Raw genomic sequence first — 26,767 nt, forward strand, 5'->3', positions numbered from 1 at the left:
GAAGATTCCCCATCCATTCTACATGCTTAAAAAAAACAATAAAATCATTTCAGCTACCAAAATAGTTATATAAATAGCAAGCAAACATGGAAATTCATAGCCTAAAAATTGCCAGCGGCTGGAAAATGAATTCATCACTGTGTGCCTATCGACTCTGATAACCACAACAAAAGACTATCGAAAGCCGGCTACTATATGTATATATATATATAAGGCTATATATATATATATAGCCACCAGGTAAGATACGATTCGTTACCGAACCGATCACATCTCCCAGAAATGGGCCACTAATTGCTGCTAAGGGATAAATTAAACGCCATGAACTTTGCACGCCTGAGATTTTGGCCGATGGTCCAGGGAGGACTTCGAATTCCACGCCAGCAATTGCAGACGCAGTGGATGATGAGCCGGCGTCGATGGATAGCCAGTGAAGCTACCTCATCGGCTGCAGCGCCAGCTCAAGCAGCTTCTGCACCCAGAACCCAAGCACAGCCGCGGGTAAAACCATTGCCGCTGGCCGAGGAGCGCCTGGAGTCTATCCTATCTCCCATTCGCACCAGGATCATTCGAAAGAAACGCCTGGCCATCGATGAACTGTCCGCTTTGGGCTTTCTCAACACCCGTGGCTATACGACCGCCGAGGAGTATAATCTGGAGGATCTGCAGATAGCCCTTCGCGAACAGAACCTGTACGAGACGAAGCGTTTCTTCTCCACAGACAATCTGGACGTGGAGCAGAATGTGCTCTTTGTGGCGTCTAAATATCCGACGGGTCAGCAACCGCGGGAGATATTCTTCTTCCGCGAGGGCTCGGTGGTCTTTTGGAACTGCAGCGACATCGAGACGAACAATGTGCTTAGTTTCCTGCGCGCCTTCGAAAGGGAATCGTATGTGAGTGCCCTGGTTCACGGGGAGAGCGAGGTGATGCCCTACACCTATATCCCATCGACGGCGGTGGATGTGGAGGGCGATCTGGTGGCGGAGAGTAGCGACTTCAATGTCACGTCTCGGGCATTCTTCCAGAATGGCAAGTTCTTTGTCACTGCCGACACGGATAGCTTCCTGTACAAGTACACCTTCTCCAATGCGATGGCGCAGTCTATAAAGCTGGGCATGTGGGAGGCCACACTGGACCGCTACATAGATTCCATAGAGCATCTTACCGAGGATCTAAAGCGTGGTCGCCGACTAAGAATCTCGCGGGCGGCCATGCTGCGAAAAACCGGCGAACTGTTTGCCCTGCGTCATGTGATCAACCTGTCGTCGGATCTGTTGGATGCCCCCGATTTCTACTGGGATCGCGAGGAACTGGAGGCGCTGTACCTGCAGGTGTGCTCCTACTTCAGCATCTCACGGCGCACCAAGGTGATGAACGAGAAGATCAACCACTGTGTGGAGCTGGCCGAGCTGGTGTCCCACAACCTGAACGATGCCCATCACATCCGACTGGAGTGGATGATCATAATCCTGATCATGGTGGAGGTGGGTTTTGAAGTGCTGCACTTCGTCAGCGATCACAGTGATCCGCATAAGCTAGAGGTCCTGCCACTGGCGGCTCCTGCCGCCTCAATTCCCAAATAGCAAGTAGGCTTAGTCGACAGCTTTTGTACTATATTTGTATTTTGCCAAAATATAGATTGGTAGCGTTCCAAAATATTGTTACAATATACATAGTAATAGACTTTAATTAATCCGTGTTATTGGGTATTTTATTCTCAATTACGCCAAAAATGTATTTTGCATGTTTGGAGGATTCGAAAAAACGTTGGCGAAGCGTATTTTATCTTTCTCTATTATTTTAGGTATGAAATCAAATTTGGGAGGTTTTAACGGACTTCAATAATTTTGTATTTAATTTTTGTTGACCTTTCAAAATACCAAAAATACCAAATTTAAAAATCCCGCTAGATCCGATAAAAAGGCTAGAACAATCGACAGCCCTAAAGCAGACGAAGTTTCGTTTGTTGTCTTCCGGAAAATGCTATAGATCCACATCGAGAAGCACAGAAAGGATGGCCAACGCTGTGGTGGTGTTGGACAACGGGGCACACACGGCCAAAGTGGGTCTAGCCAATCAGGACGAGCCGCAGGTGGTGCCCAACTGCATCATGAAAGCGAAGAGCGAGCGGCGGCGCGCTTTTGTGGGCAATCAGATAGAAGAATGCCGTGACACTTCGGCGCTTTATTACATCCTGGCGTTTCAGCGCGGCTACCTGCTCAACTGGGACACACAAAAGACTGTGTGGGATTACATCTTTAGCAAGGACGGTATCGGTTGTACGCTGGAAAACCGCAATATTGTCATCACCGAGCCGCAGATGAACTTCCAGAGCGTCCAGGAAGCGATGCTGGAGATGCTGTTCGAGGAGTACCGGGTGGCCGGTGTGTACAAGACAACTGCTGCCGATTTGGCTGCCTTTAACTATGTCGCTGACAGCGAGGAGCGCACCACAATGCAGTCGCTCAACTGCATTATCATCGATGTAGGCTATAGCTTCACCCACATCGTTCCCTTTGTGCTGGGACGGCGCGTTCTCGAGGGCATACGACGCATCGACATGGGCGGCAAGGCGCTGACCAACCACCTGAAGGAGCTGATCTCCTATCGCCACCTAAACGTCATGGACGAGAGTCATGTGGTTAACCAGATCAAGGAGGATGTCTGCTTTGTGGCAGAGGATTTCAAGCAGACGATGCAGGTGCATTATTCGGAGGAGAAGCGTCGCGAAATCACCGTGGATTATGTCCTTCCGGACTTCACCACCGTCAAACGGGGCTATGTCCGTATTCCCGGCAAGCCGCGCGAGGATGAGGAGCAGCAGCAAATGGTGCCGCTCTGCAACGAACGCTTCACCGTGCCCGAACTGCTATTCAATCCCTCTGATATTGGTGTGCAGCAGGTGGGCATTCCAGAGGCGGTGGCCGATTGCCTGAAAGCTTGCCCCTGGGAGGCACACCGCGAACTCCTGCTCAACATCCTTATTGTGGGCGGCAGTGCCCAGTTTCCTGGATTTCTGCCGCGCCTCAAGCACGATTTGCGCGCTCTAGTGCCCGACGATCTGGAGGTGTCGCTCATCTGCCCCGAGGATCCGGTGCGGTACGCCTGGTACGGCGGCAAGGAGGTGGCAACCAGCCCCAACTTTGACGAGTTTGTCTATACGCACGACGAGTACGATGAGTACGGTTTCCAGGGCATTAATCAGCGGTAAAAGGCACGTAGTAAAAGACTTTTTTAGTACACAATAAACTTGATTCGAAAGCGGTTTTTCTAGAACATTCCTTGTCTATATATTGAACTAGGGCTAAAGAGGACAAACTGCCAGCCTGCGGCCAGGAAGCGGGTGGGTCACTTACCTAGCGCTACAACTAAAATTTAACTATAGAACACAACTTAACATTTAGAATTCGTTTGCGAAGTAAAATTTACAAAGGATGCGGTGCTTTTGCCAACAAAGAAATGAGATACAAGGTCAGGCCGCGTACTGCATTTAACTTGGTTAATTTAGGTCTGTCTGCGAGGCGGGTGCCGGCGGATCTCCTCCGGATCTCCATCGGTTTACATGCTGAATGATTCGCCGCAGCCGCATGTGCCCTTAATGTTCGGATTGTTGAACACGAACTCGCTGGACAGCTTCGATTCCACAAAGTCCATCTCGGTTCCTAGAAGCGAATTATAAGCTGTATTAGCTGGCTTGTCCAATGCATTGCGTATTTGGAATTAACTTACCCAGCAGCGATAACTGCGCTTTCTTGTCGATGAAAACTTTGACGCCATCCTGGACCACCTCCTCGTCCAACTTGTCTGCTGGCAAAAATGAACAAAGACAGCTGGGCATTAGATCTCCACCCAGAAACTTTCTGTCCAGAGTCGCTTACCTTTTTGGCTGGCATAGTCCAGCGTGTAGGAGAGGCCATTGCATCCTCGCTGTCGAACGCCCACCTTTAGACCAACCTGTGGCAGAAACATCGAATTTACAGTAGTATGCTAATTTACAGGGATCATTTTACTCCATTTGGTTTTAGACTAAAGAAAAATAACTCGGTAGCCTTAATGTTTCAAGGAGTATATCTTGAGCAACAAGATAAAAATTATGATACTAAACCTTTTGTTCACTTAAGAATAAGAAAAATAAGTATTCCCCTGGCCATAAAGGTAATTTGCTAAGCGCTATATTTTTCGCAAATACTTTTGGCTAAAATAATATTTCATCAACATTAAAATATATGATGTATTACCCGGCAATGAAAAAGCCTACTCCCAAATCCAAATTAACCTGGAATCGACTAAGTTCTTGAAGAAGTCCACTTAAAAACTTCCTATACTCTTTAAAGACTATTTAACGTGCCTAGGGACCTTAAGGCTTAAGTTATTTACAATAAGTAGCTTAGCAAAACAATGAAGAACTCAATCGTGCTTATAAAAAGTCCATAGAACGCCCACTGAAATGTAACCATGGTTCTATAACAACTTGTCAGCAGTCACTCACCATGTCCGGTTTGTCCTGCAGAAGCGTCTTGATGCGCAGTACTGCCGCAGGAGTCTGAAAAAGATTGGGGGACATCATAATAATCAGATCGAAGGGGACTGTTACTTCATCAGCAGCAGCACGCGCCGATTTCACCAGATTTTGGTTTCCTTACCAGGGTCAGAGCGGCCCGCGTCGGGATTAACTTGCGACCCTTGACCGCCCGCACTGTAGCCGTTGCCACCACACGTGTCGCCATCGGTTCCTGTGCTTTATATAATTTGTTTTCCTCGAGAATTTCCACACAAAAAATTCGAAAATATGAGTGCTTACTACCAGATGGTCGATAGTACTGTCGATAGTATCACGTGAGATGGCATCAACAGATGTCATCGATTGGCAGAGTCACGGGCTACCGGAGAAATCGTGACTTCGAAGAAGTTATTTTTGGATTTCAGAGTCCAGGCAGACTCTTCAATAACCTAATATTTCTCAGTGCGCTTTTTGTTTAAAATTTTGCAAAATATCTGTGAGTTACAACAGTTTTATCTTAACACATTTTCCACCAGCTTAGGTAACAGTTTAACATCGTGACCCACGACTAACATTAAAACGAAAGAAAGGGCCATCACTAAGTTAGAGTGAATTTCATACTCTTCCGACCGAGTTAAATAATATCAACAAAATCAGGAACATGTCCGCCCTAAGACAATTGCATAAAATAAGCACAGGCGTGACAAGACGTGCACTATTTGGCAGTTCCCCTAAAACACAAATCAAAGCTTTAGATAGCCCACAATTGCAGCTGCAAGTGCATCACTTTGCTGCCAAAACACAATCAGCTGTTTTCAGCAGCAGCAACAAAAGCAACTACACGTGCATTTGCCGCAGCTTACACTGCAGTAAGCCAGTGGTAAGTTTGGAAATTAATTGTAAATATAAATAAACCAACCAATTGATATTAAAATTAATGTTATTTACATGTGTAATTAAAAAAATTATAAATCAATTGTAATAATTAAAGGTTATAAATAACAAACAAAATCTAATTAGAATTATTAATATTTGCTCCCAGGACGATGCAGACAAGACGGTGGCCACTAATAGCATTCCCCTGGCTAAACTGGAGGGCAAGATGCAGCTGATCTATACCTGCAAAGTGTGCCAAACGCGAAACATGAAGACCATTTCGAAGCTGGCATACCAACGCGGCGTTGTCATCGTGACCTGCGAGGGCTGCTCCAATCACCACCTGATCGCCGACAATCTGAACTGGTTCACAGATTTGGAAGGCAAGCGCAACATTGAGGAGATCCTGGCCGAGAAGGGCGAGAAGGTGGTTCGCCTGACCGATGGCAACTGCGAATTTCTGCCGAAACATGATTAAAATCGTAGTGTAGTTAACTGAAAACGAATGCCACTTTATTTAGCAGCTCCAGCAAAGCAGTCCAAAAATTGGCGGGCAGCTGGGCGCGCAGCTGCTGGGCGAACTGCCGCCGACATATTGATCCGGTTGCCAGCATCAGATTGGTTATGTATGTGGCCTCGTTCACGGGCAGCTCCGCGACAGCCGTAACAGGAGCATCAGCGGTCAATTGCATCTCATCAATGTCAAAGTAGGGCAGGTGGCGATTCCAATGGTCGATTAGGTAGGCAATCAAGCTGCCAGCCAGATGTACATGCTCCATACTGGCCCAGAATCTCATCTCATTGGCGGGTTGCGATACGAACAGAAAGATATTGTGCAGGAAGCCGGTGCAAGCCGTAGATACGCCCTCTGTTAGAGTGTCGCAGATCATGTGACGCATGAGGTAGCAATCTATGTGGATGTCACTGTCCTTTGGCTCTTTGAAAAGCTGCATCCACACCTGGTATCCAATCAGCTCCATGGACCGCTTTAGAGCGGTCTGCATGTCCTGAAGACTGGACAAGCGTCCAATCCGCTTGACCAGCCGGCGCATCTGTTGAAGATCAGGATTGATAAAATCGTTGAAAGAGAGCGCATCTGATTGTCGTATTTCCGACCAATCCAGATCACTGATCCCACTCCATGCAGGCTGAATCTCTGCGAACGTTTGATACGAAAGGTGGAGCAGTGGCGCATGAGTTTCTCCTTTTCGTGTGTTCACAATGGTGGTGCACAGCTCACGGATGCACTTCCGCCGATCCTCCAATGTGGCGCAACCAGTGAAGAAGCCCCGGGAATCGCAGCGGTCGGCCAGCGATTCCCCGAAGCGATCATAACACTCGAACAGGTACAGGTGAGCCTTCAGCAGGGATTCCACAGCGGATTGGTTCAGTCGCAGATGACGGTTCTCGGAGTGCATCTCCTCCTGGCAAGCGTGCAGCCAGGTGAGTAGCTTGAGGCAGTGCGGTGCCACATCTTCAAGCACGCTGCTGGTGGACAGGCTCAATTCTTTTCGGATAAACAAATCCATACGGACTACAGCTGTCCGAAAGTTTGATGTCACAATCGATAATGTTGATCGGTTATCGGTTCACTGTGCAGTGATATCGATCCTTCGTTGACCGTTGCGATAGTATAGAATTTATAGGCGCACAAGTCACTTAAGATTGACCTTATATATATAAATACATATGTATTTACAAAACTGGTGTACCCATCCTTTCCAGCCGCATTTATCAATGATGAGCTTGTGAAGTGATTTCTGAAAATTTATTATGATAAATGAGCTTACTCTTACTTTATTCCACATTCTTTAAGTTACATCTGCGGCTCATTATTCCAAAGGTAAACATAAAATGCATAACATAAGGACTTATTTCTTACATCAAAATACTTTAATCCATTTAATTATTTTCTGTTGCTTCCCTTTATCTTCGGTACATTCACTTAAGTAAACAAGAAACCAAAGTGTGTAAATCTGTTTATGTGCATTTGCCATCTATATACTACGTATTTTAATCCTTTTCTATTCGGTTTCGCGTTTGGATAAATAAAAATTTGCCAAATTTTGTGTACTCCTTTAATATAAATCCTTTTCTTTTGATAAAAAATGTGCAAAACGACAGAGATAGATTTCAAAACAAAATATTTAGAAGATGAGTTACGCAGAGAATTTTAAATCGAATATGCTGTTTCGCGTGTGTATCAGTTTTCTTTTTTTTTTTTTTTTTTGTTAGGGTTCCTTAGATTTTTCCGTTTTCTTTTGAAAATTTAAGAAAATATATATTGTATATATATAGGCGCGAAAATTAATAATTAATTCAACATTTTTATATATACTATATAACTATATGTACTGTGTATGTATGCAGTTTCTGTAGCCGCTATCGCAAATTTGCAGTGGCTGTTCTGTTCTATTCAAATCTATTATGCATTTCTCGTCGTTGCGCCCGTGCGTTTGAGGGCGTTGTAGGAATAGTGTTGCGTCCATGGTTGGTTGGTTCCCGGTTGCTCTGCTGGCTGGTTGGCCCCGCCGCCACAGTTGTCGCATCTTAGGCGAAGCCGAAGCCCTCGGAGCACTCGTGTATGGCCTTCAGCAGACAGCTCCGCAGTTTGTCGTATGACTTGTACATGGGCAGATCCAGTTGGTTGAAGCTGCAATCGAGTAATGATTAAGTTAATTCGGTTTGTGGCATTGCACTCTGACTAAACTCATTTAACTTGAGACTTCCTACTTACCAGGTGTGCGCACAGGGCAAGCGATCAGTGGATCGATCGTCCCGATGGATTTGGAACTTTTGAATCCCGTTCATGCCCTCCAGTGAGCCGAAGCCCTGCAGCGGCACCTTCGATGTGCCAGTGACAAATTGCAGGAACTTGGCGCGGTCCGCTTGGTCAAAGCTACGCAGTGCACGCCAGAACCATTGAATCTAATGAATGTGGAAAGACATGGTTTAGAGCGGGATAGAAGGAGAAGAATTTACAATCAATGTCTCACCTGGGCCGATTTGGAGGTGTACTTGTGGTACTCGGTGTTCGCCTTTAGATCTTCAATGTCAATATCCGGCAGGCCGGATATGAGAAGTTCAAGTTCCTGTTCGTTGAATATCGAAATTAAATGCTTTGGAATAATGTCGTAGAAGCCTTCAAGGAATGCGTCCAATCTGTTGTGGAGGGAAATAATATGTAGAATCCATGTCATGCAATATATGTAGATATATGTATATACTTACTGCTGTCGGATGGAGCCGCTCATCTTAAGCTGGCACACTAGCTGCACATACTCAAACTTGTTTTCCTCGGTCACCGCGGTGTCGCGCCCGTTTGGCTTGAGATCCCGGATTTGGGTGACACCGAACTCCTGCACCTCGGTGGAGAAGGTCAGCTCGTAGCCCAGAGTGGAGATGTCGTTCTTCATGAGATAGTCGAGGCCCTTGTAGAACTCGTAGTCCTGCGACTCCATGTCCGTGTGCTTCACCTGCTTGCCCAGGATGTGCTTGTAAAATGATCGAGTGAAGTAGCACTCCAGCAACTTGTTGTCGTGCACGGCCTTGGCTGTTGAAGAACATCAAAAGGGTTATAAAAGGGTTCATTTAGGGGTAGTATCTAAAAAATAAAAAAAAAAACGACTTACCAATTACGCGGCCGACAAACTTGAAGTAGCTCAAGTGATTGGGGTTAGCATGGCTGGAGGGATTTATCATGTAGGTGACGCGATCGCCCGGCGATACGCAGAACAAGGCATACATCGGATTAAATATCTCGCGCGAAATGATCACATACCACTCGCGCAACAGGCCGCCAGCGTCCTGGCCTTCCTCATCTGCAAGGAAGTTTAAAAATATGAAAATCACTCGTAATTTGTTTCTATTGGTCCAAAACATACCCTCAAAAACGATGTAGAAGCGGTTCTTCCACTCCTCCGGTCCCAGGCGGTAAAGGACACGGAACGAGTCCTCAAAAACGGTTACGCGACGCACACTGACCGTGTGCTCCTCACGCCGGATGCCCTCGTCCAGCCGCTCCAGCTCCGTCTGGAAGTACTTGCGCTTGACATCAAAGTCCAGGATACGCGTGTGGTCCACAAGAACGGCAAATGGCCCGTCAGAGAGGTGAGTCGGAGATTGGCGTAGTATCTGGTTAAGCACAGTGCGGTGCTTCTCAGCGAATTGTAGGAATTTTTGACGGTCCTGCCTCAGCTGCGCCTCGTGTGCGCTCAGCGCTGTGCTGCCGGAGGCGTTGGCCGAAAGAGGCGTATTTGTGGATGCATCCTGCATTCGCGGCTCATCTGGTTATTATAAATGTAGCAGATTGAATATATGAAGAATGTTTTGCATATTCTTAAACTCACCATCGAAACTAGCCGAACTAAGGGTGTTGGCGCTGCTGGCATCGTCCATCGAGGGACTGTACTCCTGGGCAGACGATGCGGGTGCTCCTAGTCCGCCGATTCCACTGCCGGCCGCTGCGCGCAGTCCAGAGCCCACAGGTCCAGGCATAGAGCCGCGACCCGACTTCTTGGCCGCACCGCGATGCGAGGCGTGGATGAGGAAGAAGGCCTCCACGGTTGGCTGCAGCACCAGGACGGCGAACTCGTCCTTGGACTCCTCTAACGCTACCAGGCACTCGCTGAGCGTGTGCCAAAGCACGTCCAGGCAGAGGATCTGACTAAGAGTGGGCTTGGTCGACTTGCTAGCGCTTGCCGCTGCATGATTGCCAACTCCCGGAGAAGCGCTTGCCTCATCGTCGTCCTCCTCGTCGTCATCACCATCTTGTGCGGCCTGATTGGTTTCCATGGGCGGCGGCGGAGATATTGTGCTGGCAGATCCGGGAGCCATATCCGAACTACTGCCGCCGGACGCACCCCCATCACCCTCAATGTCGATGATATCGTCGTCGTTGTCGCCGGTAGCACCAGCGACTCCACCGCCAGTGGACAAACCATTCTGCGCCTCATACATATCGCGTACCTGCATGAAGATCTTCAGGGTTCGCAGGAAGTACGGCTGAGCGGACGAGTTCGACATAAGTTTCTTCATCGACGGCAGTTGCAATTCGCAGGTGGGCTTGGCATTCTTTGGCGCCGAGATGATCACGTGCTCTGCGGTGAAGCGGTCTTGCATTATGCCCTCGTGCACGGCCAAGTTTGGCAAGAGGCTGGCTCCCGACACTGTGGGTACGTAACCAGTTGTTGCTGCAGCTGCCCCGGAAGTGGAGGCAGCCTGTGAGGTGGTGCTGGTCAATGTTGTGTGGTGAATGTTGTACATGCGAATCTCGTTGAGCAGCATCTGTATCGCTTGACGCACCTCCTCGGCCAATCCCAATATCGCAGCGGTCAAGTACTGGATGAAAATGGCATTAGATGCCTGCGAGCACTGCGTCAGATTCACAATCAGCTTGGCTACGTTGTCCAGTCCCTCGGTGGTGCCGCACTGGTGGGTCAACACCTCAATGACCAGCTGGAGCTGCGAAAAGTTCTTCGAGTAGATCTTGCGACGCGGTTTCGATGGCGCCACCGGCAGGGCCACACTTAAAGTTGGCAGCTGGGTGCGCTTCGCTCCCGCATTGCTATCACCGGAGGCAGGATTACCGCTGGCCGGAGCAGCCTGCTCCTCAATGTTGGCGGCCAGACCGTCACCAATTTCGGTTGCTGTAGGCTGAGTATTCTCGGCTGTTGCCGCAGCCGTCGCTCCCGCCACCTGACCAATGGGTATCAGTGTGGGCATTTGATCGCTGAGTGGCAACTGCTCCTCCTCCTTGGGCAACTCTGTGCTGAGCGAGGCGAGCAGCTTGACCAGCATATCGGTAAGATGGGGCGATCGGCATATAACCTTGTAGGGAAGCATTTCCAACAACTGGCCGAAGGGTGAGTCGCTGAACGAGAGGAAGTCCGCGGTATTCGCCTGCCATTCCCACGCCGGCTGCGAGGTGAGCGGAAACTGGGCCACATTGGCCAATCGCACTTGTGTCTGTCGATCGATGTTCAGTACAACATCCCAGAAGTTCTTGGCATTGGTTTGGTACGGCACCGAGTGCTGATTCTGGCTCCCAGTGGACACTTTGGCCGTGGCAGCTGCCTTTGCTGCCGCCGCCTTCGATGTGGAGGGTGCCTCATCCAAGGGCGCTGCGGGTTTCGGTCCAGGATGATCGTCGAGTATGCCACGTAGCCGATTGGCCACCTGATAGCGACAGAATCGTGAGCGGAAGTCTAGAGTTCCACCAGGTGGTACTTCATCGTAACCTGTCAAACCGCCACTCGCTGCAGATCCAGATCCTCCGCCTCCTCCTGATCCGGGCGTGGGCGATGGCATGCCGAATACCGCACTCAATATTCGCCTGGCCTTCACCTCGCGATTATAGGGCACAAAGCTGGACGGATAGTGCTTGGCCAGCACGAACAGCAGGTCCAGACAGTTGCGCACTATCATCTGCGCCGCCTGCGGATTGATGCTGATGCTCCGGGCACTGCCCTCGTACAATCGGTTAATGAGGAATATATTGCTCTTATAGCCAAAGGCAGCGTCCACACGCAGCTTCAGCCACTCCGGTTTGCCACCCGCCTGACCCGCACCGAAGTTTGCGTTGTCCTCATTGGTCTTCTGGATTATGCTGATCAGGGCGCTGATGATCCAGTCGCGGGTGGGTTCGTGGTGGCACAGGTTGCGGATGACGCGATGCAGCCGCATGCTGTTTACCTTCTGGTCCTCGACGAACAGGAAGAGCAGGAGCGTGGCCAGCGAATCCGGATCGAGCAGAATATTCTCGTCCTCCATCATTAGCAAAGCCAATGGTTTGCCCATGGTTGGGGCATGATGTGCGTGGGCATGATGATGCACAATTGTTGTATGCTGATGATGTTGCGGCTGGGCATTGCCACTCGCATCATACCAAATGGAGCTATGCCAGCGTGCCTCGTCCAGACTCTGGAGCGTTGTCTGGAACCGGGCTGTTAAAATGTGAAGATATCATTAGGATTTATAAGCTATCAAGTGTAGGAAGTGTGACTACTTACATAGGGCATTGCTGGGCGGATGAGCGTCCATGCGGGCGCCATTGCGAGATTCCCAGTCGCGACGCAGGAATTGCGCCTCGGCAGCCAACTCTGGCGGTAAACTGGCTATCTGCGACTCCTCCATGTCGGTGAGTATCTAAAATTATAGCCGATATAAAGGATTAGTTTCTGCACAAGCTAAATTCATAAATGATAAACTAAACTCACCGCTTGGCGCAGATTCTCTGGCAGGTTTTGGAAGAAAGCAGCTGTGTCAACGGGATCCTCCGGATTCGCAGTCTGAGCCGCTTGTCTCTGCTGTTCGATGCGCTGTTGCATCAGCACCTCCGACTGTATGTTTAGTGGCAGGGCTGCGAGGAATTCTGGGTTGACCTCGACCAGCGAGTCATGGGCAATTTGGATTGCATTCTGTTGCGCTCGCTGACGGATGCGCTGCATGCGCAGGTGCTCTTGGATAACCTCCTCGCGCATCTCGCTAGGCAGAGCGGCCAGGAAGGAGGGATCCACGCCCTCGGGCACCTCCAGATCTCCGAGAGCAGCCCGCACCTCGGGACTCATATCCGTTATGGTGGCTGTTGTTCCGCTCGCTCCACCAGAAGTTGCCCCAGTAGAGGCGGACTCTTCTGTTGATGCTGGCGGTTGTGTACTTGCTGGGGCATCCTCAGCAGCGCCCGATTCCAATAGCGTTGGTTCTGCTGAAGGAGCCTGTGGATTTGGAGAAGTAGATTCGCTGCTTTCTGGCGTCGGTTCTGGTTGGTTTGACTCGTTTGCAGCCTCTGCGCTGTCTGTGGCTACTGCTGAAACGGACGACTCTTCTCTAGTGCCAGCACTGACCACCGTTCCCGGCCATAGTTCGTCCTCTGTTAAGACCAATGGCGTCGTATCACTGGGCGGTGGCGGCGGAGGTGGTGGCAGCAACAACTGATCATCCTCTGGCTGCGCTTCCTGCTGCGGCATGTCCAGAATGCCCGGCAGCACATCCACATCAACTTCCAGGGAAGGTGGCAAGGCAAAGTTTCTGTCGGTTCCCACAACATCCGGAGCGGTGACATTTAGCTGATCGAGAGCCGCACTAGACATAGGCGTTGGCATGGACACAAGCGTCGGAGCTGGCGTTCTGTTCGCACTCGGTCGGTGGAAAATGGAGCCGGGCGGTTGCTCAAGACGCTGCAGACAGGCGGGTAGATCGCGATTGGGCCGAGCGTTAATTAGCGCCGAGCCTGAAGTGCGCGAGGAATTTGTGTGTCCACTGGATCCTTGTAAGCGATTGCGTATCTGTCGATCGGCCAACTGGAAGGGCGACAGAATGTGGCTTATAATGTGTACAAAAATCTAAGCTACACAACAGTTACCTGCAACAGGAGCAGCTCTGTCTCATCAAGACGCGAGTGAGGTCGCGATGGTCTTCCGCTGGACGGCAGTAGTGGCACCGGTGGATGGCGCTGATGCTGTAGCACCGGCACCTGTGCCGCCGAAGAGGAGGAGTTCTGCTGTGGCTGTGATTCAGCTCCATCAGCTGTTGTCGCTGTTGTCGTGCTGGTGGACGTGGCGCCTTCGCTATCCTGTTCGTTAGTTAGATCAATCTCGGCGTAAATGTTGAAGGGCAGCTGACTGTGCTGGCGCAATCCACCGCGTTGGCGAGGCGCTCGGGTTGTCGTTTGCGTCTCCAAGGAGCCACTGTTCTCAATGGACGCTGCAAGCAGATAATTACTTGAGTACATTTTTGCTTTGATGTTTAGATATGTACTTACAGAAAATCCTCGTTGGTGCGCCCGTTGCTGCCGTGCCATCGCTGGTGGCACTGTTTCCCGTTGCACTTGTCGCGCTGTTAGGACCAAAGATTGACGGAATCAGTACAGGAATCGAACTGCGCCGGGTGCCGCCCGTGGCAGAGGCTGCCACTGGTGGCACTACCAAGCTGTTGCTTCCTGAGCCCGCAGATACTGCGTTCGCCAGTATACTGGACGCAATCGATGCTGTCGCTGTGAGGGCTGCTGTTCCCGCAGTTGACGTTGTGTTTGAAGATGTTGCATTTCCACTCGAGACCGACGACGGTGCTGTGGAGTTGGTGGCCAATTGGCGGGCGGCCTCATCCTGCTTGCGCTGCTGATGCGCTGTTTTCAGCTCTTTAATGAGATGTGGTAGCAGAAAATGAGCGGCATATAGACAGGCATCCGTCTGGCTTTCCATGTCCAGGAGCGTGGCCTCTTCTAGCCACCAGTGGAGAGCTGTGATGGATGTGTAAGTATATTAAGGTGTTTATTTGGTGGGAGAGGCAGGCAAATACTCACCATCCTGAGTGAAAGTCTCCATCTGGGTCTCTTCAGTGGGGTTCTGATGCGTAGGCATGCACACACAGTACTGCTGGTCCAGATAAAGCAATCGACGCCGCACTCCGTTCGTGCAGAGCGTTGCATTCGGATGCTGTCCCGTGGTGCCACCGTTTGCACCGACTCCGCCTCCGCCGGAGGTTGATCCACCGCCACCACCTCCTCCAGCCACCGATGGTTGTTCGTTCAGAAGCTCACTCATGGTCTGGCCGCTGCCAGATGCACCACCAGTGCGGTCTAGTGACATGGAGGGCGTCAGGAAGACGTTCACATCGCCTCCGTTGGCGTTGCCACCGACAGCTGATCCGCTTCCCATGGAATTATCCATGCCAGAAATTCTAATAAAGTTAAAGTCCGGTGCCATCCACGAACCAGATGATGGACGCAATGCGGCGGAGGCAATTGCTCCAATACTGGCTGTTGTTCCGCTCGTAGAAGATCCTCGGCCAGAGCCACCGGCTGATCCTGTCACGCCTGCATTGCTTCCACTTCCAGCATTTGCTCCATTTACATCAATGTCAAGTGGTTGAGAAATGGAGCTGTTCATTCGTACACGGAAACCAACCGGTGGTGTTGGCATCAGGCCGCTGCCCAATCGCTCGTATAGATAGGCCTCAGCCTGGGCAGCCGATGGTCCGCCAATTGGATCCACGTCAGGATCTCCATCGGGATCAGCATCCACATCGTCGTCCTCATCGTCAACCTCGTCATCGGGATTGGGTCGATTAGCGGAACCATCGCCAGATGCATTAACCGCTGCGCTTCGTCTGGGACGATTGTTCGAGGACACCAGAGCGAGGGCGATGTCGATTTGGTTCTCCAGCTCCGCATCCATGACACTCTGACCCTCCTCCCGATCCTCATCGTCGTTGTCTTCGTCGTCATCGTCGTCGTCATCCACATCGTCCTCATCCTCGTCATCATCATCATCGTTATCCACATCTGCATCGTTGGACGCCGTTTCAGAGGATTCCGGCTCATAGATGTGATCGAAGACCTCGATGAACTGGCGCGGTCGCTCTTCGTCCACATCTGTCTCACTATGCTCATCCACATCCTCATCGGGAGCGTCATCATCCTCATCTTCGTCCTCCTCATTTCGCTCGTCGTTCTCTGTGGATGCATCTGAGTCAGATTCGGAGGTACTGACATCACCCAGCAGTGAGGCATTCAAATCGCGAACACCACCTGGAGCTCCCGTGTCTGATGATGTGGACGCACCGTCACTTCCGCCACCTCCGCTGATTCCATTGTCGTTCACGACACCTGCGTTGGATCCACTGCCGCTACCATTGCCACTGCCTACATCAACATCGGGATTGGTGCGCAAGCGAGAATCTCCGCTGCCGGAATTGTTTCCTGAGTTGGTCGAACTGGCTGTAGTATTGCTTCCGTTTTGCTGCCCGGTTGAGCTTGCTCCAACGGATCCACTGCCGGATCCGGCGCCACCGCCGCTTCGTGAAGCCAGACGCAGTCCCTCGCTCTGCAGGAAATCGTCCCACAGTTGATCAAAGTTGACCACTGGACGCACTGGGCCTCCACTGCTCGATGATTGTCCTGCAGCAGAGGAAGCAGAGCTTACGTTTGCCGGAGGATCATTGGTATCTCCGCCATTGCTACGCTCCTCGACCACATCGATAACAGCTGCGGCACTGCCACCCGATCCTGATCCCGACACGCCTCCTCCGACAATTCCCGCTCCAGAGCCACTTCCACCCACTCCAGATCCTGGAGCAGCTGAGTCCTCAGAGTCCACGGCCATATCGTCCGAGTTGAAGATAAACTCGAAGGCATGTCGCCGATCCGACAGTACATTCCTTATGATATCTCGCAGAACATGCTCTCCGCCCATTGCGTTGGAACGCTCCACAGCGGAATTGACACCAGTGCGTGCCGCCAGACGAGGATATAGTCGCCGGTTAATAATGGTGCCGTAGGTGTTGCCAGATCCTGGTCCGTTTCCATTGCTGCCGCCGGCAGTGTTGTTGCCATTGCCAGATGCATTCGATCCGCCAGGGCCGCCACCGCCAAAGAGAATCCTCTTAGAGCCCAGCGTCGTGGTGGACACACTGAACCTCAGCAGGATCTCCATGGGACGCAGAATGGCCGCAAGAGTGCTTAGCGTATTGTGGTTGGACAGATCCTTGTACTGAGCCACTTTCGTCAGATAGGTCATCACGCCCTGGCGTAGGAGCACCCGGTACATATTGTTACGGTGCATATGCACCTTGTCGTACAGCATTGGCGACTCAATGAGATTGGGGAAGAGGCTCATTAGGACTTGCAGTCTTGTGTGCTTCTCGGCCGAATCCGGCTGGGCCAGGGCTCTGGCGACCGCAGCGTGCAGCTCCTCGGCTACATGCACCTGGACTCCAGGCTGCTGGTAACAGTCCGATAGGGAGCATATCAGTACGCGGGTCATTGTGCTGACCTCGGGCACATGATGCCGTTGGGTTATGGGCAGGAAGCGATCAAGGAGCACGCCCAAGAACGTCTGTTGTGGTGCGGAGATTAGGGGACTGTCCGCTGGTGTGTAAACGTGGGACAAGAGGACACGTGGCACCAGCGATTGGTAAGCCCGGGTTGAATCCGCCAGCAGTTTCAGCAAAGTTGCCCTCGAAATGGTCGGCTTGGCATGGGTGTGTCCGCTGGTCGGTATGTGCCAGGTGCAACAGCATGGCTCGAACTTTTCTGTCGCCTGAGCTTGGCCAGCAGCTGCACCTCCGCCGCTGGAGGATTGCTTCTTGCTGGACACGGGTGCGGGGGTTTCCTGGAAGCGGAAATATAACTAATAAAATAACATTTAGTGTATGAAAACTTTGGAAATCAAAAGTAGTGAAATATTGAATCTACATAAGCAGATAGTACAGTAAACAAACAGCTTTTTTGCGCAGGCAAATCCTAAATCCAAGGATTTCCAACTCACCTCATCATCGTGGCATCCCTGCGCCGTCCCTGGCGGCTGGTCCGGCTGCAGTAGCTCGGCAGCGCCCTGTCCGCGATCCAAAGATCCAGTGCCGCCGTAGTGCCAACACGGCTGCACCAGTCCATGCAACAGATCCTTGAGCACGGCCACCGATGACTGAACCTGAGGATCGTCCTTCAGCTCATCCTTGGCCGCTGGCGGTGGTGTCGGCGTCTGGTTGTGAGGCGTGGCACCGCCAGCCGCCGCCGTCGGTTGCTGGCCAAACTTGGACTTGACCATGACACGGGCATCGTCTGCCAGCGTTGTGCTGTTCGTGTTGAGCAGATACTCTCCTTTTAGCATTTCCTTGGCGGCTGCTACGAAAATCTGCGGATTGCGCGACACCGCTGACGAAACCTGGGTGAGCACGTAGATAAGGTCGCGATGACCCACAGGCACTATCCCAGCTGCTCGCATGCCCAGTACGCGTTCCATGGCCTCCTGGAGCACGGGTGGAGCCTCTAAAACGTGACGCAGGATGATGTTCGCATAGGTAGGGAAACCCATGAAACTGCATGCCTGCTGGAGGTGCAGCAGCATTCGTACTCCACCGCGCCGGATGAACACCTGTGCGTTATCGTAGTTCCGCGTCAATCTCGCACAGAGACGAAGCAGCGAAAGCTTCGTCTCGTTAAGCATCTGATGCGATGGCTGCAGTAGGTCTACAATGCTGCCAATGATGCGCCCGCAGTCGAACTTGCTCAGGCCCACCTGCTCCTCGTTGAGTATGATCTTCTGGGTGCGCTTGGGTATGGGTGGCGAACCACCCGAATGAGACTTGTTCTTGGCAGCTGCTGCAGCAGCCGCGCTCTTCTGCCGCGACTTACTCCGCGTCGTCATTGTGGCTGGCGGAGATCCGCTACTGGCTGCAGATGCGCCGTCTTCATTTGTCGCCTCCTCGTTGTGATTTCCAGAATTCTCTGTTTGCTGTTGCTGACCATCGGTAAAGTTGATCAGCTGGCGCAGTGAAATCAGATCATCGGTATGTACAGTTCCCGATCCGTCAGGTGCAGTGCGCACAACGCGATTAAGCAGATTTTCTACCTTGTGGAGCGCCATCGGATTGTGTAGAGAGGTAATGGCCTCGCTAAGTTTCAGGGCCGGGCAGACAGGTCGATGTGTTCCGGATGCTTCGCTCACCTGCGTCATGCAGTTCAGGCTCACGGTGCACCGTTGGCGACCAATGTTGATGTGCAGCCAGCGTTCACCGGCCGCATAGGCATTCCGGATGAGTTCGTTGTTGGCCTCCGAGTAGGCATTCCACTTGCCCGTGGAAGCGTCGTACCAGCGCCACACATCGCTGCTTACTGCACGCATGTTGGCCTTGCGCTGCAGGATGTGACTGATGCTATCAATGGCATCGATTAGATCCACCAGATTTTGCACCCAACGCGGCACCGTCGCTCGCTGCTGGCCGGTACTAGTTTCGGTCGATTGCTCCAACATCCACTGGCTCATGCAGTCCAGCAGCTTGACCAGCGACACCATGGCGTCCTGGGCGGTTATCGCCTCCACCAGCGGCCGGTGTAGATCACTGTAGTTCTCCTCAAGCAGCAGCGTCGACGTCTTGAGGCGTACAAACAGCCGGGTGGCTGTCATTCCGGTTAGGCATTCCTCTAGGCGTGAGGCCTTCGATCCGGTTGTCTTGGCCGGCTCGAACAGTTGCAGTGTGAAGTCCACCCACTGTATAATGTTGCGCACAAAGTTGGTGACAAAGACCTGCTTGTTGAGGTGATTGTGGCGTCTGTACAGCACGGCAATCAAATCCGCAGCACTGTTGACCGTATCCGGTATTGCTTCCATAAACTCAAAGGCCCTCGAGATGGCTTCATCGCAGAAGCGATCAAAGATCAGTGACGGCATCAATTTAAGGTGCTTGTAGTCATAGCTAGAGTTGGGCGAAGTGGAGGATTTGCTTTGCGTCGACTCCCCATCCGCGGGCAGATCCATATCAATGTCCATTGTCGAAGTCGATGGAGGTGGCGGCGGCGGTGGAGCGGAGCCGCCCGACTGACCACCAGTCGTCGATAATGAACTTGCCTCTGGGTTGTTCAGCAGGTAATCGGTTGCCTCCTCCAAAGACGCATTTGTCCTCAACGCTTCGATGACGTGGTAATGCATGAAGCCCATGTCCGTCAGCGTCTTAATGTGATCCGCATTTAATCCATCATCCGTGCTCCGGATGTACAGATTCTCGAACTTGATCTCCTTCATTCGAGTATGATAGCGATCCAGCAGCGTCTGGTGTGACTTGATCAGATGCTTTAGGATGAGAATCATGGTCTCAAACATGCTCGGTCCGTAGTTGGGAATCGGGCGTCGTGCCCAGATTCTGCGCAGTGCTTGCATGGCTAGCTGGTGGATGTGTATTAGGTAGAAGACCGGCTCAAATGGCACCGAGTCGGGCAGGTAATTCAGACGCGGACTCATCGTGTACGGCGAGTCCAACATGGCTCTAGGATTCACCATCTTCTCGAGTAGCTGTAGCCACGCATCGAGGAACTCACCTGTGCCCTCTGGACAATCACGTTTGTCATCCTCATGTGATTGCATTAAATCCTCCATGGAAGCCCACTGATCGAAGTCGAATTTCTGGGATACATTATCGAGCGACAGGGCCCAATAGAACATCTCAAAAAAGGCCTTCAGTCCGTTCTCAGCGCAGAATTGCGATATCATTAGATGGAAGGCGCTGCGCTTGTCGTCGAACAGCATTGGACCCGTGAATCCCACCGAGCAAATGAGGAAGGTGAGCTTAAGTTTCGGCACAGGCTTGGGCAGAATGCTCTCGTGACTAAATCCGTTCACCAAGATGGAGCTGAGGATGCGGGCTATTTCGCGTGCTTCTGGTGTAGGAACTTTGTTGATATTACTGATCAAATCGTTGATGCGACGCTGCCGTGTTTGTGGTGATCCCACTGATAGTTTCACCAATGTGCCTAGTAGCTCAGCAAGTGCTCTTCCCAATCGGGAGCTCGCTGCCAGAAGCGATTTGATGTATCGGAACTGCTCCTCAGGTGAATACTTTGTACGGAATTCCGCAGCGCGCTCCAGTTTCCTCGAGAGCTCCGCCTCGGTAAGGGGATCCGCAGTACCAGCTGCCGCTGACATTTGGGCTGCGATCTCATCCCAGATAAGATCCGGATGCTGGGTGGGTTCATCGGAACAAAGATTCAGCAGGATGGTGCTCTCCCATACCAGTGAGATATACAGCTGGACAAGCTGCTGCAGCAATTGGACTCCGGTCTCGCGATTGACACCCCACCGCTTCAAAAGAATGGCTCGCATGTCGTTGGAGGCGTTTCGGCAGAGATGCACAAGCATTACCACGTAGCCGTGCACAAAACTCATGTTGTGCAGGATGGGTGTATATTCGGCATTGGCAAAGCCATCCTCCAACCGCTGGCAGCAGACTAGTTCCGCCAGCAGGACACTGCCGCCAGGAAAAGTAAAGTGCTTGATCAGTGGCTTCAGCTGGGCCACAATATCCGCCAGCTGCTTGAGTGCTACATCCAGCACTTTGGTTTCCTGCGCCTGGCTGAGTATGGCCTTGCAGACATTGGCCACCGCTTGGGAGGTGGTGGACACCGGTGAATCCACTGGAAGATTGGGCAGCGACAGCAGCTGCAGGATGGGCTTCAGCCCCCCATGGAGCACAAACTCGCGACAGTGATCGCCGTTAGAACTGTTGCTGAATATCGCCTCAATAAACTTCATCACATTGAGGATGTAGTCGATGAGAGGGATGGCCTCCCGCTCCGGTGGCGTCACCACTTTAACGGCTTGCGATGCGGCCGCCGGCGCTCCTGTGCCTGCAGCTCCAACAACCCCTCCCGCCTGTTGTGTTCTGGGTGTGATTGCTCCTCCACTTTGACCCGGTGTCGTGGGCTGCTGCTGTTGCTGTGATGCGGAGCTCATTTCGTCATCATCGTCGTCATCATCTCCGCTGCTATCGTTTGTATCCGCTGCACCCTGCAGAACAGATGAAGATCCACCCGTGCCAGCTACCATGACCATGGGCGATGGTGTTGAGGCCACGTGATGGCTGCCGCCATGGCTCCCAGAACCGGAGCCAGAGCCACTGCTTTCCTTGTTCGCTCGCCAGCAAATGAAGCTGGGATCAGAGCCAAGGCGAACTAGCTCGTTTAACAGCCTGACAATCGCCTCTGTGGCATCGGCCCGCAAGTAGGGATGGTGTTTGATCAAATCATCCATGGCATTGCCCAAGTTGGTTGCCGTATCGCCCAGGGGATCAGAGGAGCGGCGCCGCCGCATGGCCACCAAGTAGTCCGGCGAAAGCAGCACCTTCAGCACCTTGTCAAACGGATCGTAGGAAAGGAACTCGAACAATCCGCGCTCATTTAGGCACAAGGCGGAAAACACGTTGGGCAGGGATCCCAGCACCTCCCGGGTTGCTGGCACATCCTTCTGGAGCAGCGCCTTTAGCATGACACTGGTGATGCCCAGATCCTGCAGCGAAGATAGCAGCGAGGGTTCGTTAAACACGTACACAGTTACCACATCGGTGGCCAACAGAAACAGCGAGGGTCCGTAGTATTCTGCATTGGCGATGATGTGGCGTAGCGATTGGGTCAGACTAGTCTCCATGATGTTGCGCATGTTGCTAAAGTGGGCATGGTCCTGGATGCTCTTCTTCAGGAAGTTCAGCATTGACTTGAGGAGCGCCGCTCGCTGGGTGACGCAGGACGGCTTCTTTGGCGCTAGGCTGCTCGGCAGTTGCGAAGAAAGCTCCGCCTTGCGCTCGGCCAATGGACGGGCGTAGTAGCTATTTGTGGGATACATAATAGTCGGCGGGCGAGCAGCACTCCCATCTCTGTTGATTAATCCCGCAGCCGTTCCGGATGTACCTGATGCTCCCCCGCCTGCCGAACTGCGTGCACCACCAATGTCCAGGAGTCCCGCTCCTGAGCCAGCTCCACCACTATGCTCGTGGTAAGCTCTGTATGCGCTGTTGCCGCCACCACTGGCGCCATCACTGGAGTTCTCGCGACGCGGCGATCCACTTCCACTGGCCACGGATGCGTTCTCTCCGGCACCATCTAAAAAAGGGAATTGGATAACCAAAGAAGGCATTATACACATTGTTTTTGTTTAGATTGAATAGCAAACAAAAGAAGGTAATTACTCAGAATCGGCTATTACTACGAAATTGTATTAATAATAAATAGTGATGTTTGCTTCTTGAATGTCTTATATGTCAGATTACATAAATTGAAACTTCTTTAATGCAATGGTTAGGAAACGTTTCTATCACTACGCACCTTCCACATCCTCGTCAACGTGGTCCAGCGAGGTGTCCAACTTGTGATCGTCGCGAAGTGTCGACTCCTTCAGCGTGATGCCGATGTCAGCCAATGCTTTGCAGCAGCTCTTTATCTCCTTCTCCAGCCGGTCAATGAACACATTAAGTCCGTTGTTTTGGTGAAAGCGGGCGATGTCGATGTTGGTGATCAGATCGATCACCCGCACTGCCCGCGTCACGAACGTGATGTGCTCGAGGTCGACTCCTGGCCAGCTGATGACGCACAGCAGGGATTGCATCATGCCGCTTTTAACCAGAGCAGTGCCACCCATTTCATAGCTCGCCAGGTGGTAAAGCAAAGAGAAAAGCGAGGTGGCCAATATGAGCGGGTAACGCTCGGTAAGTCCGTGGGTGGTTAGATTATCGATGCAGTCACGAACCAGCAACGGCAGCGTCCCGCCCTGCCGCTCGGCTCCGGTATAGTGAACGATCTTCATCAGACGCGACCCGGCCCTGCTGCACAGAAAACAAAGGAAGGAAAGCAATTATCGGGGAATATACGACACAGACAACTTAGCCGCGGTTAATCGCTTACCTTGGCACATTTGGATTGCGGTCGAAATGCAGCATCGATGTCAGTGTGCGGAGCACTGCCGCCCTTATCTCTACGAGATGCACATCCTCTTTGTCAATTAGCTCGCACAGCTCTTCGCCAAAGCCGGCATATAACACCTTATCCGTGTTGTCCTGCAGGGCATTTGAGTAGATCAGAATAGAGACAGCCTGAAGGCGCGCCTGAACAAACTGAAGTCGCAGTTTGTAGTTGTTGAAGCCTGAGATCAAGCGCACCCGATGGGCAATGCGCATCTATGGGGGAAATTGGTTACCTTATTATATTCGTAATTATGAGGTAATTATTCTAGGAACACACCTTAATTGCCTCACTGGGCTTTGAGATCTGTCCGGCAATCGTTTTGATCACCTCAGGAGCTGATGCCGTGTGGCAGAGGTCCATCATGTCCGGGATTTCAAGTTGGGCGGCGTGACCGTGCTCGTCCACATAGTCGATGCACAGCTGGTAGAGGAATTCCAGCTTTGGCTCGCCAATGCAGCAGTCCTTGAGCGACAGGCCATAATTAGGATCACCCCAGCGCTAAAAAGTATATTATTCATTATAGAAACCAACGAAAAACCACAACAACTAATATCATGACCCACCTCGGCTATGTTAAAGAGTTTGACAATCAGTAGCTCCTTCTTCTCGAAAGGCAGGCGGGGGATAAAATTGCTGCGCTTGGAAAACATGTAGAGCAGATTAAGGACGGCCAAGACAATGTCCATGTTCTGAGAAGAGAGCAGCACCGTCAGATGTTCGATGGAGTTGTACAGGTGACGCGAAAACGAGTGCTCGATCAGCAGTGTGGTAAAGTTGAGTACGTGCAACAGCAGTGTGACATCCTGAGAAGGATAAATGGAATTAAAGATGTATATTTGTATTAACCATAGGAACTTGAAGGACTTTTCGGTTTCACATTCTCGGAATAAGAGCAAATTCAATTTATTAACAACGTTTTTAAGAACATACACTTTAATGATCGGTTTAAATAGAACTGCATTGGGTTAAATTTTGTAAAATGCGGACTTTCTCATATCTGAGGAGGAGGACAACTATATTCAATACAGATATCTAAGCTGAATGAATCCGTGGAAACCTGAAGAAGGTACACCGTGAAAACTAACCGTTGTCCTTACCGTTTCCTGGAAGTTGGTGTCACACTGCAGCACGAACTCGTTGCCGTTGACATGGCGCGAAGCCTCCTCGAGGATCTTGTCGAACCGGTCGAGAATCTCGATCCAGTGATACAGCTCGCACTTGCCATAGATCCAGACGTGGACGGTGTCGAGGAACTCGAGGAGCTCGGCCCGCGTTCGCCGCTTGGTCAGCTCATCGATGAGCTCGCGACACTCGGCCGTGAGCTCTGAGGAGCCCTTCTTCAGCTTCACCGTATCCACCTTCATTGCGGCAGTTGTTTGTGGAGCTTCTGGAGCAGCAGGTGGCCACCACTATGGGTGGTGCTCCTCCTCCTCCGCCTCCTGCCTCTCCCTTTTGCTCCTCTTTCGTTGGCTGGGCGTTGAGTTAGTGGTTCTTATAGAATGTTTATTTTCTAGCTTAAAAGGCGTCGGGGCGTCGATCGCTTACAGGTTGGGCATCGAATTGTGGTTTAAACGTGTACGTCAGCGTGTTCAAAAAACTACAATGAAATTGAGAAGTGTAACATTTTTGGTTGATTATTATAAAATAGAACAACAATTCCGGAACCCAAAAATGAAAGTAGATAACACACATGCGTTTGCTACGCTTCGATTGAGAATTTCAATTCTAATTTTTGGGTTCTCCGTCGCGCTCGTTCTCTTGAACATTCTCAGTCTCGTTTTCGTATTTTCGCAATCTAACTGCACTTGTCAGCTGAGCCAAGCCAATTGGGCAGAAACTTCCAACTGGCAACAGTGCAAAGAACGGGAAAAACAAAAGGAAACCCAAACAGAGCGCGCGCGCATTAACAGACTTTTGTTGTTGTGTTTTGGATTATAAAGAAATGAGGTGTACGACTTGGATATCCGATTCAATAGTTGTTTTGCACTATTTTCTTTCACAAACACGAACGCACACACACACACACACACACACATGTCAAACGCAACATGTTTGAGCAAAATGTCAAATGAGCGCCAAGCGCAGAAAGGTGCACGGCGAAAAGAGAGAGAAAGGAGCGGAGGAATTGAGCGAAAAAGAAGAGAAGTGGAGGGGAGATGCGTAAGTCAAGGTTGACACAACAACAAAACAGAAGACTGCAGCAAACTCCTTTTCCCCACATACACATAAGCACACACACACGCACTTTATTTCACGGAAAACACACTCTTTTAACGCCAATTTTCGCTTAATTCACAGTAAACAAGTGAAAATGAGAAATATACGTATGTATGCCTGTCTGGTTCACCGAATTTTCATTATTGCAGCACTGGCAGCCACAGCAACAACAACAACACTTAAAACTCTCTCCACTCTCTCCGCTGCATTTCTCCTTGGTTTCGGGGCTGTTTCAAGCAAACATACTCTCTTCTTTTTCACACGCGAATGTATAGCGTATTTAAAAGTTAAAGAAAATTACCGTGACTGTAAATCAACACAACAAAAAAAAATATAGACGAAAAGAGAGCAGCGAAAAGAAATTGCCACAGTCAGAACAGAAACAATGCAGTGGGTGAGGATTTGGTTGTGTGTGTGCGTGTGACTGTTTGTGCGAGTGTGTGCTCGCACTAATGTCTGTGTGTGTGTTTATGCGTTCTCGGAAATTCGACTAGCGATACTCACAATTATATTTAACTGCAGCATATTGCTGCTATTCTTACTTCGATCTTAAACGCTCTTATTTGCTTAATTTAACAATCTCAGTTTTTGTGAAATGAAATTTCTACAGACGAAATGCAAGCATAAATAGTGTGACCAGACACCGCAAACGCTTCAATCCACGGTAACTATGAATTCCAATCGACTTTGCGTATCGGTGGCTATCGATATGGATCGTTTTATTAGAGTTTCTTTTTTTTTAGCAAAAAAATGGAAAAACTTTGATATTTTGTTTTCAGAGCCCAACGTTAAATCAAACTTTAATCGAATTTAAGTTGAAAGTCGCAGCCTGGTGTCTTTTAAATATATGTACATTAAAATGTATCGATAGTTAAAATACCCAATAGCTACAATCTAAATTTTTTTTTAATTCGGCATCCTTTTGATTTGAAAACTGAACAGGTTTACC

The 26,767-nt window shown here is 50.7% G+C and overlaps 6 protein-coding genes across 15 annotated transcripts; 3 read left to right on the forward strand and 3 right to left on the reverse strand.

The window, feature by feature from the left end:
* Window positions 1-153: 153 nt before the first annotated feature.
* LOC6550749 (required for meiotic nuclear division protein 1 homolog) lies at window positions 154-1,645 on the forward strand. Its single transcript, XM_001978010.3, has one exon. It carries the CDS (start codon window positions 322-324, stop codon window positions 1,582-1,584), a length of 1,263 nt encoding a protein of 420 aa, XP_001978046.1. The 5' UTR covers window positions 154-321; the 3' UTR covers window positions 1,585-1,645.
* A 282-nt stretch (window positions 1,646-1,927) lies between these two features.
* On the forward strand, window positions 1,928-3,277 carry LOC6550750 (actin-related protein 6). Its single transcript, XM_001978011.3, has one exon. It carries the CDS (start codon window positions 2,016-2,018, stop codon window positions 3,210-3,212), a length of 1,197 nt encoding a protein of 398 aa, XP_001978047.1. The 5' UTR covers window positions 1,928-2,015; the 3' UTR covers window positions 3,213-3,277.
* On the reverse strand, window positions 3,267-4,859 carry LOC6550751 (iron-sulfur cluster assembly 1 homolog, mitochondrial). Of its 2 annotated transcripts, none has more exons than XM_001978012.3 (5): window positions 4,645-4,859; window positions 4,491-4,544; window positions 3,880-3,955; window positions 3,731-3,805; window positions 3,267-3,663 (listed from the first exon to the last, which is right to left on the reverse strand). In XM_001978012.3, the coding sequence occupies exons 1-5, from the start codon at window positions 4,726-4,728 to the stop codon at window positions 3,560-3,562; spliced, it is 393 nt and encodes a 130-aa protein (XP_001978048.1). In that variant the 5' UTR covers window positions 4,729-4,859; the 3' UTR covers window positions 3,267-3,559. The 2 variants fall into 2 exon arrangements, with proteins under 2 accessions (XP_001978048.1, XP_015010695.1); XM_015155209.2 differs by having other exon boundaries at window positions 3,731-3,808.
* A 14-nt stretch (window positions 4,860-4,873) lies between these two features.
* Window positions 4,874-5,880, forward strand: LOC6550752 (uncharacterized protein C24H6.02c). The gene is made up of 2 exons (XM_001978013.3): window positions 4,874-5,382; window positions 5,545-5,880. Exons 1-2 carry the CDS (start codon window positions 5,164-5,166, stop codon window positions 5,854-5,856), a joined length of 531 nt encoding a protein of 176 aa, XP_001978049.2. The 5' UTR covers window positions 4,874-5,163; the 3' UTR covers window positions 5,857-5,880.
* LOC6550753 lies at window positions 5,436-6,947 on the reverse strand. The gene has a single exon (XM_001978014.3). The coding sequence runs from the start codon at window positions 6,905-6,907 to the stop codon at window positions 5,870-5,872; it is 1,038 nt and encodes a 345-aa protein (XP_001978050.1). The 5' UTR covers window positions 6,908-6,947; the 3' UTR covers window positions 5,436-5,869.
* A 185-nt stretch (window positions 6,948-7,132) lies between these two features.
* Window positions 7,133-26,529, reverse strand: LOC6550754 (E3 ubiquitin-protein ligase HUWE1). 9 transcript variants are annotated; one of them, XM_026982043.1, is made up of 19 exons: window positions 26,361-26,529; window positions 24,687-25,198; window positions 24,165-24,404; window positions 23,878-24,099; window positions 23,542-23,813; window positions 22,966-23,462; window positions 17,645-22,743; window positions 14,680-17,506; window positions 14,140-14,616; window positions 13,741-14,081; window positions 12,596-13,678; window positions 12,389-12,524; window positions 9,728-12,322; window positions 9,263-9,664; window positions 9,011-9,199; window positions 8,610-8,931; window positions 8,375-8,540; window positions 8,116-8,306; window positions 7,133-8,031 (listed from the first exon to the last, which is right to left on the reverse strand). In XM_026982043.1, exons 2-19 carry the CDS (start codon window positions 24,963-24,965, stop codon window positions 7,929-7,931), a joined length of 15,441 nt encoding a protein of 5,146 aa, XP_026837844.1. In that variant the 5' UTR covers window positions 24,966-25,198; window positions 26,361-26,529; the 3' UTR covers window positions 7,133-7,928. The 9 variants fall into 9 exon arrangements, with proteins under 9 accessions (XP_026837844.1, XP_026837848.1, XP_026837847.1 ...); XM_026982047.1 differs by having other exon boundaries at window positions 24,699-25,198; window positions 26,323-26,529; XM_026982046.1 differs by having other exon boundaries at window positions 22,966-23,459; window positions 26,323-26,529.
* Between the last annotated feature and the right edge of the window lie 238 nt (window positions 26,530-26,767).

This window comes from Drosophila erecta, unplaced genomic scaffold (genome assembly GCF_003286155.1).
Source record: "Drosophila erecta strain 14021-0224.00,06,07 unplaced genomic scaffold, DereRS2 tig00000126-arrow-pilon, whole genome shotgun sequence".
NCBI classification, from domain to species: Eukaryota; Metazoa; Arthropoda; class Insecta; order Diptera; family Drosophilidae; genus Drosophila; species Drosophila erecta.

What these genes read in the sequence shown, in the direction of transcription:
- LOC6550750 (XM_001978011.3), top strand. Translation starts at nt 2,016, where the DNA reads ATGGCCAACGCTGTGGTGGTGTTGGACAACGGGGCACACACGGCCAAA.
- LOC6550754 (XM_026982043.1), bottom strand. Translation starts at nt 24,965, where the DNA reads ATGAAGGTGGATACGGTGAAGCTGAAGAAGGGCTCCTCAGAGCTCACG. An exon ending in CGCAATCCAAATGTGCCAAG is followed by an intron (nt 23,463 to 23,541) that starts GTAAGCGATTAA and finishes TTTTCTGTGCAG; the next exon opens with CAGGGCCGGGTCGCGTCTGA. An exon ending in TTGCCCTGTGCGCACACCTG is followed by an intron (nt 8,032 to 8,115) that starts GTAAGTAGGAAG and finishes ACTCGATTGCAG; the next exon opens with CTTCAACCAACTGGATCTGC.
- LOC6550749 (XM_001978010.3), top strand. Translation starts at nt 322, where the DNA reads ATGAACTTTGCACGCCTGAGATTTTGGCCGATGGTCCAGGGAGGACTT.
- LOC6550752 (XM_001978013.3), top strand. Translation starts at nt 5,164, where the DNA reads ATGTCCGCCCTAAGACAATTGCATAAAATAAGCACAGGCGTGACAAGA. An exon ending in TACACTGCAGTAAGCCAGTG is followed by an intron (nt 5,383 to 5,544) that starts GTAAGTTTGGAA and finishes ATTTGCTCCCAG; the next exon opens with GACGATGCAGACAAGACGGT.
- LOC6550751 (XM_015155209.2), bottom strand. Translation starts at nt 4,728, where the DNA reads ATGGCGACACGTGTGGTGGCAACGGCTACAGTGCGGGCGGTCAAGGGT. An exon ending in CGCGGGCCGCTCTGACCCTG is followed by an intron (nt 4,545 to 4,644) that starts GTAAGGAAACCA and finishes AATCTTTTTCAG; the next exon opens with ACTCCTGCGGCAGTACTGCG. An exon ending in AGCGCAGTTATCGCTGCTGG is followed by an intron (nt 3,664 to 3,730) that starts GTAAGTTAATTC and finishes ATTCGCTTCTAG; the next exon opens with GAACCGAGATGGACTTTGTG.
- LOC6550753 (XM_001978014.3), bottom strand. Translation starts at nt 6,907, where the DNA reads ATGGATTTGTTTATCCGAAAAGAATTGAGCCTGTCCACCAGCAGCGTG.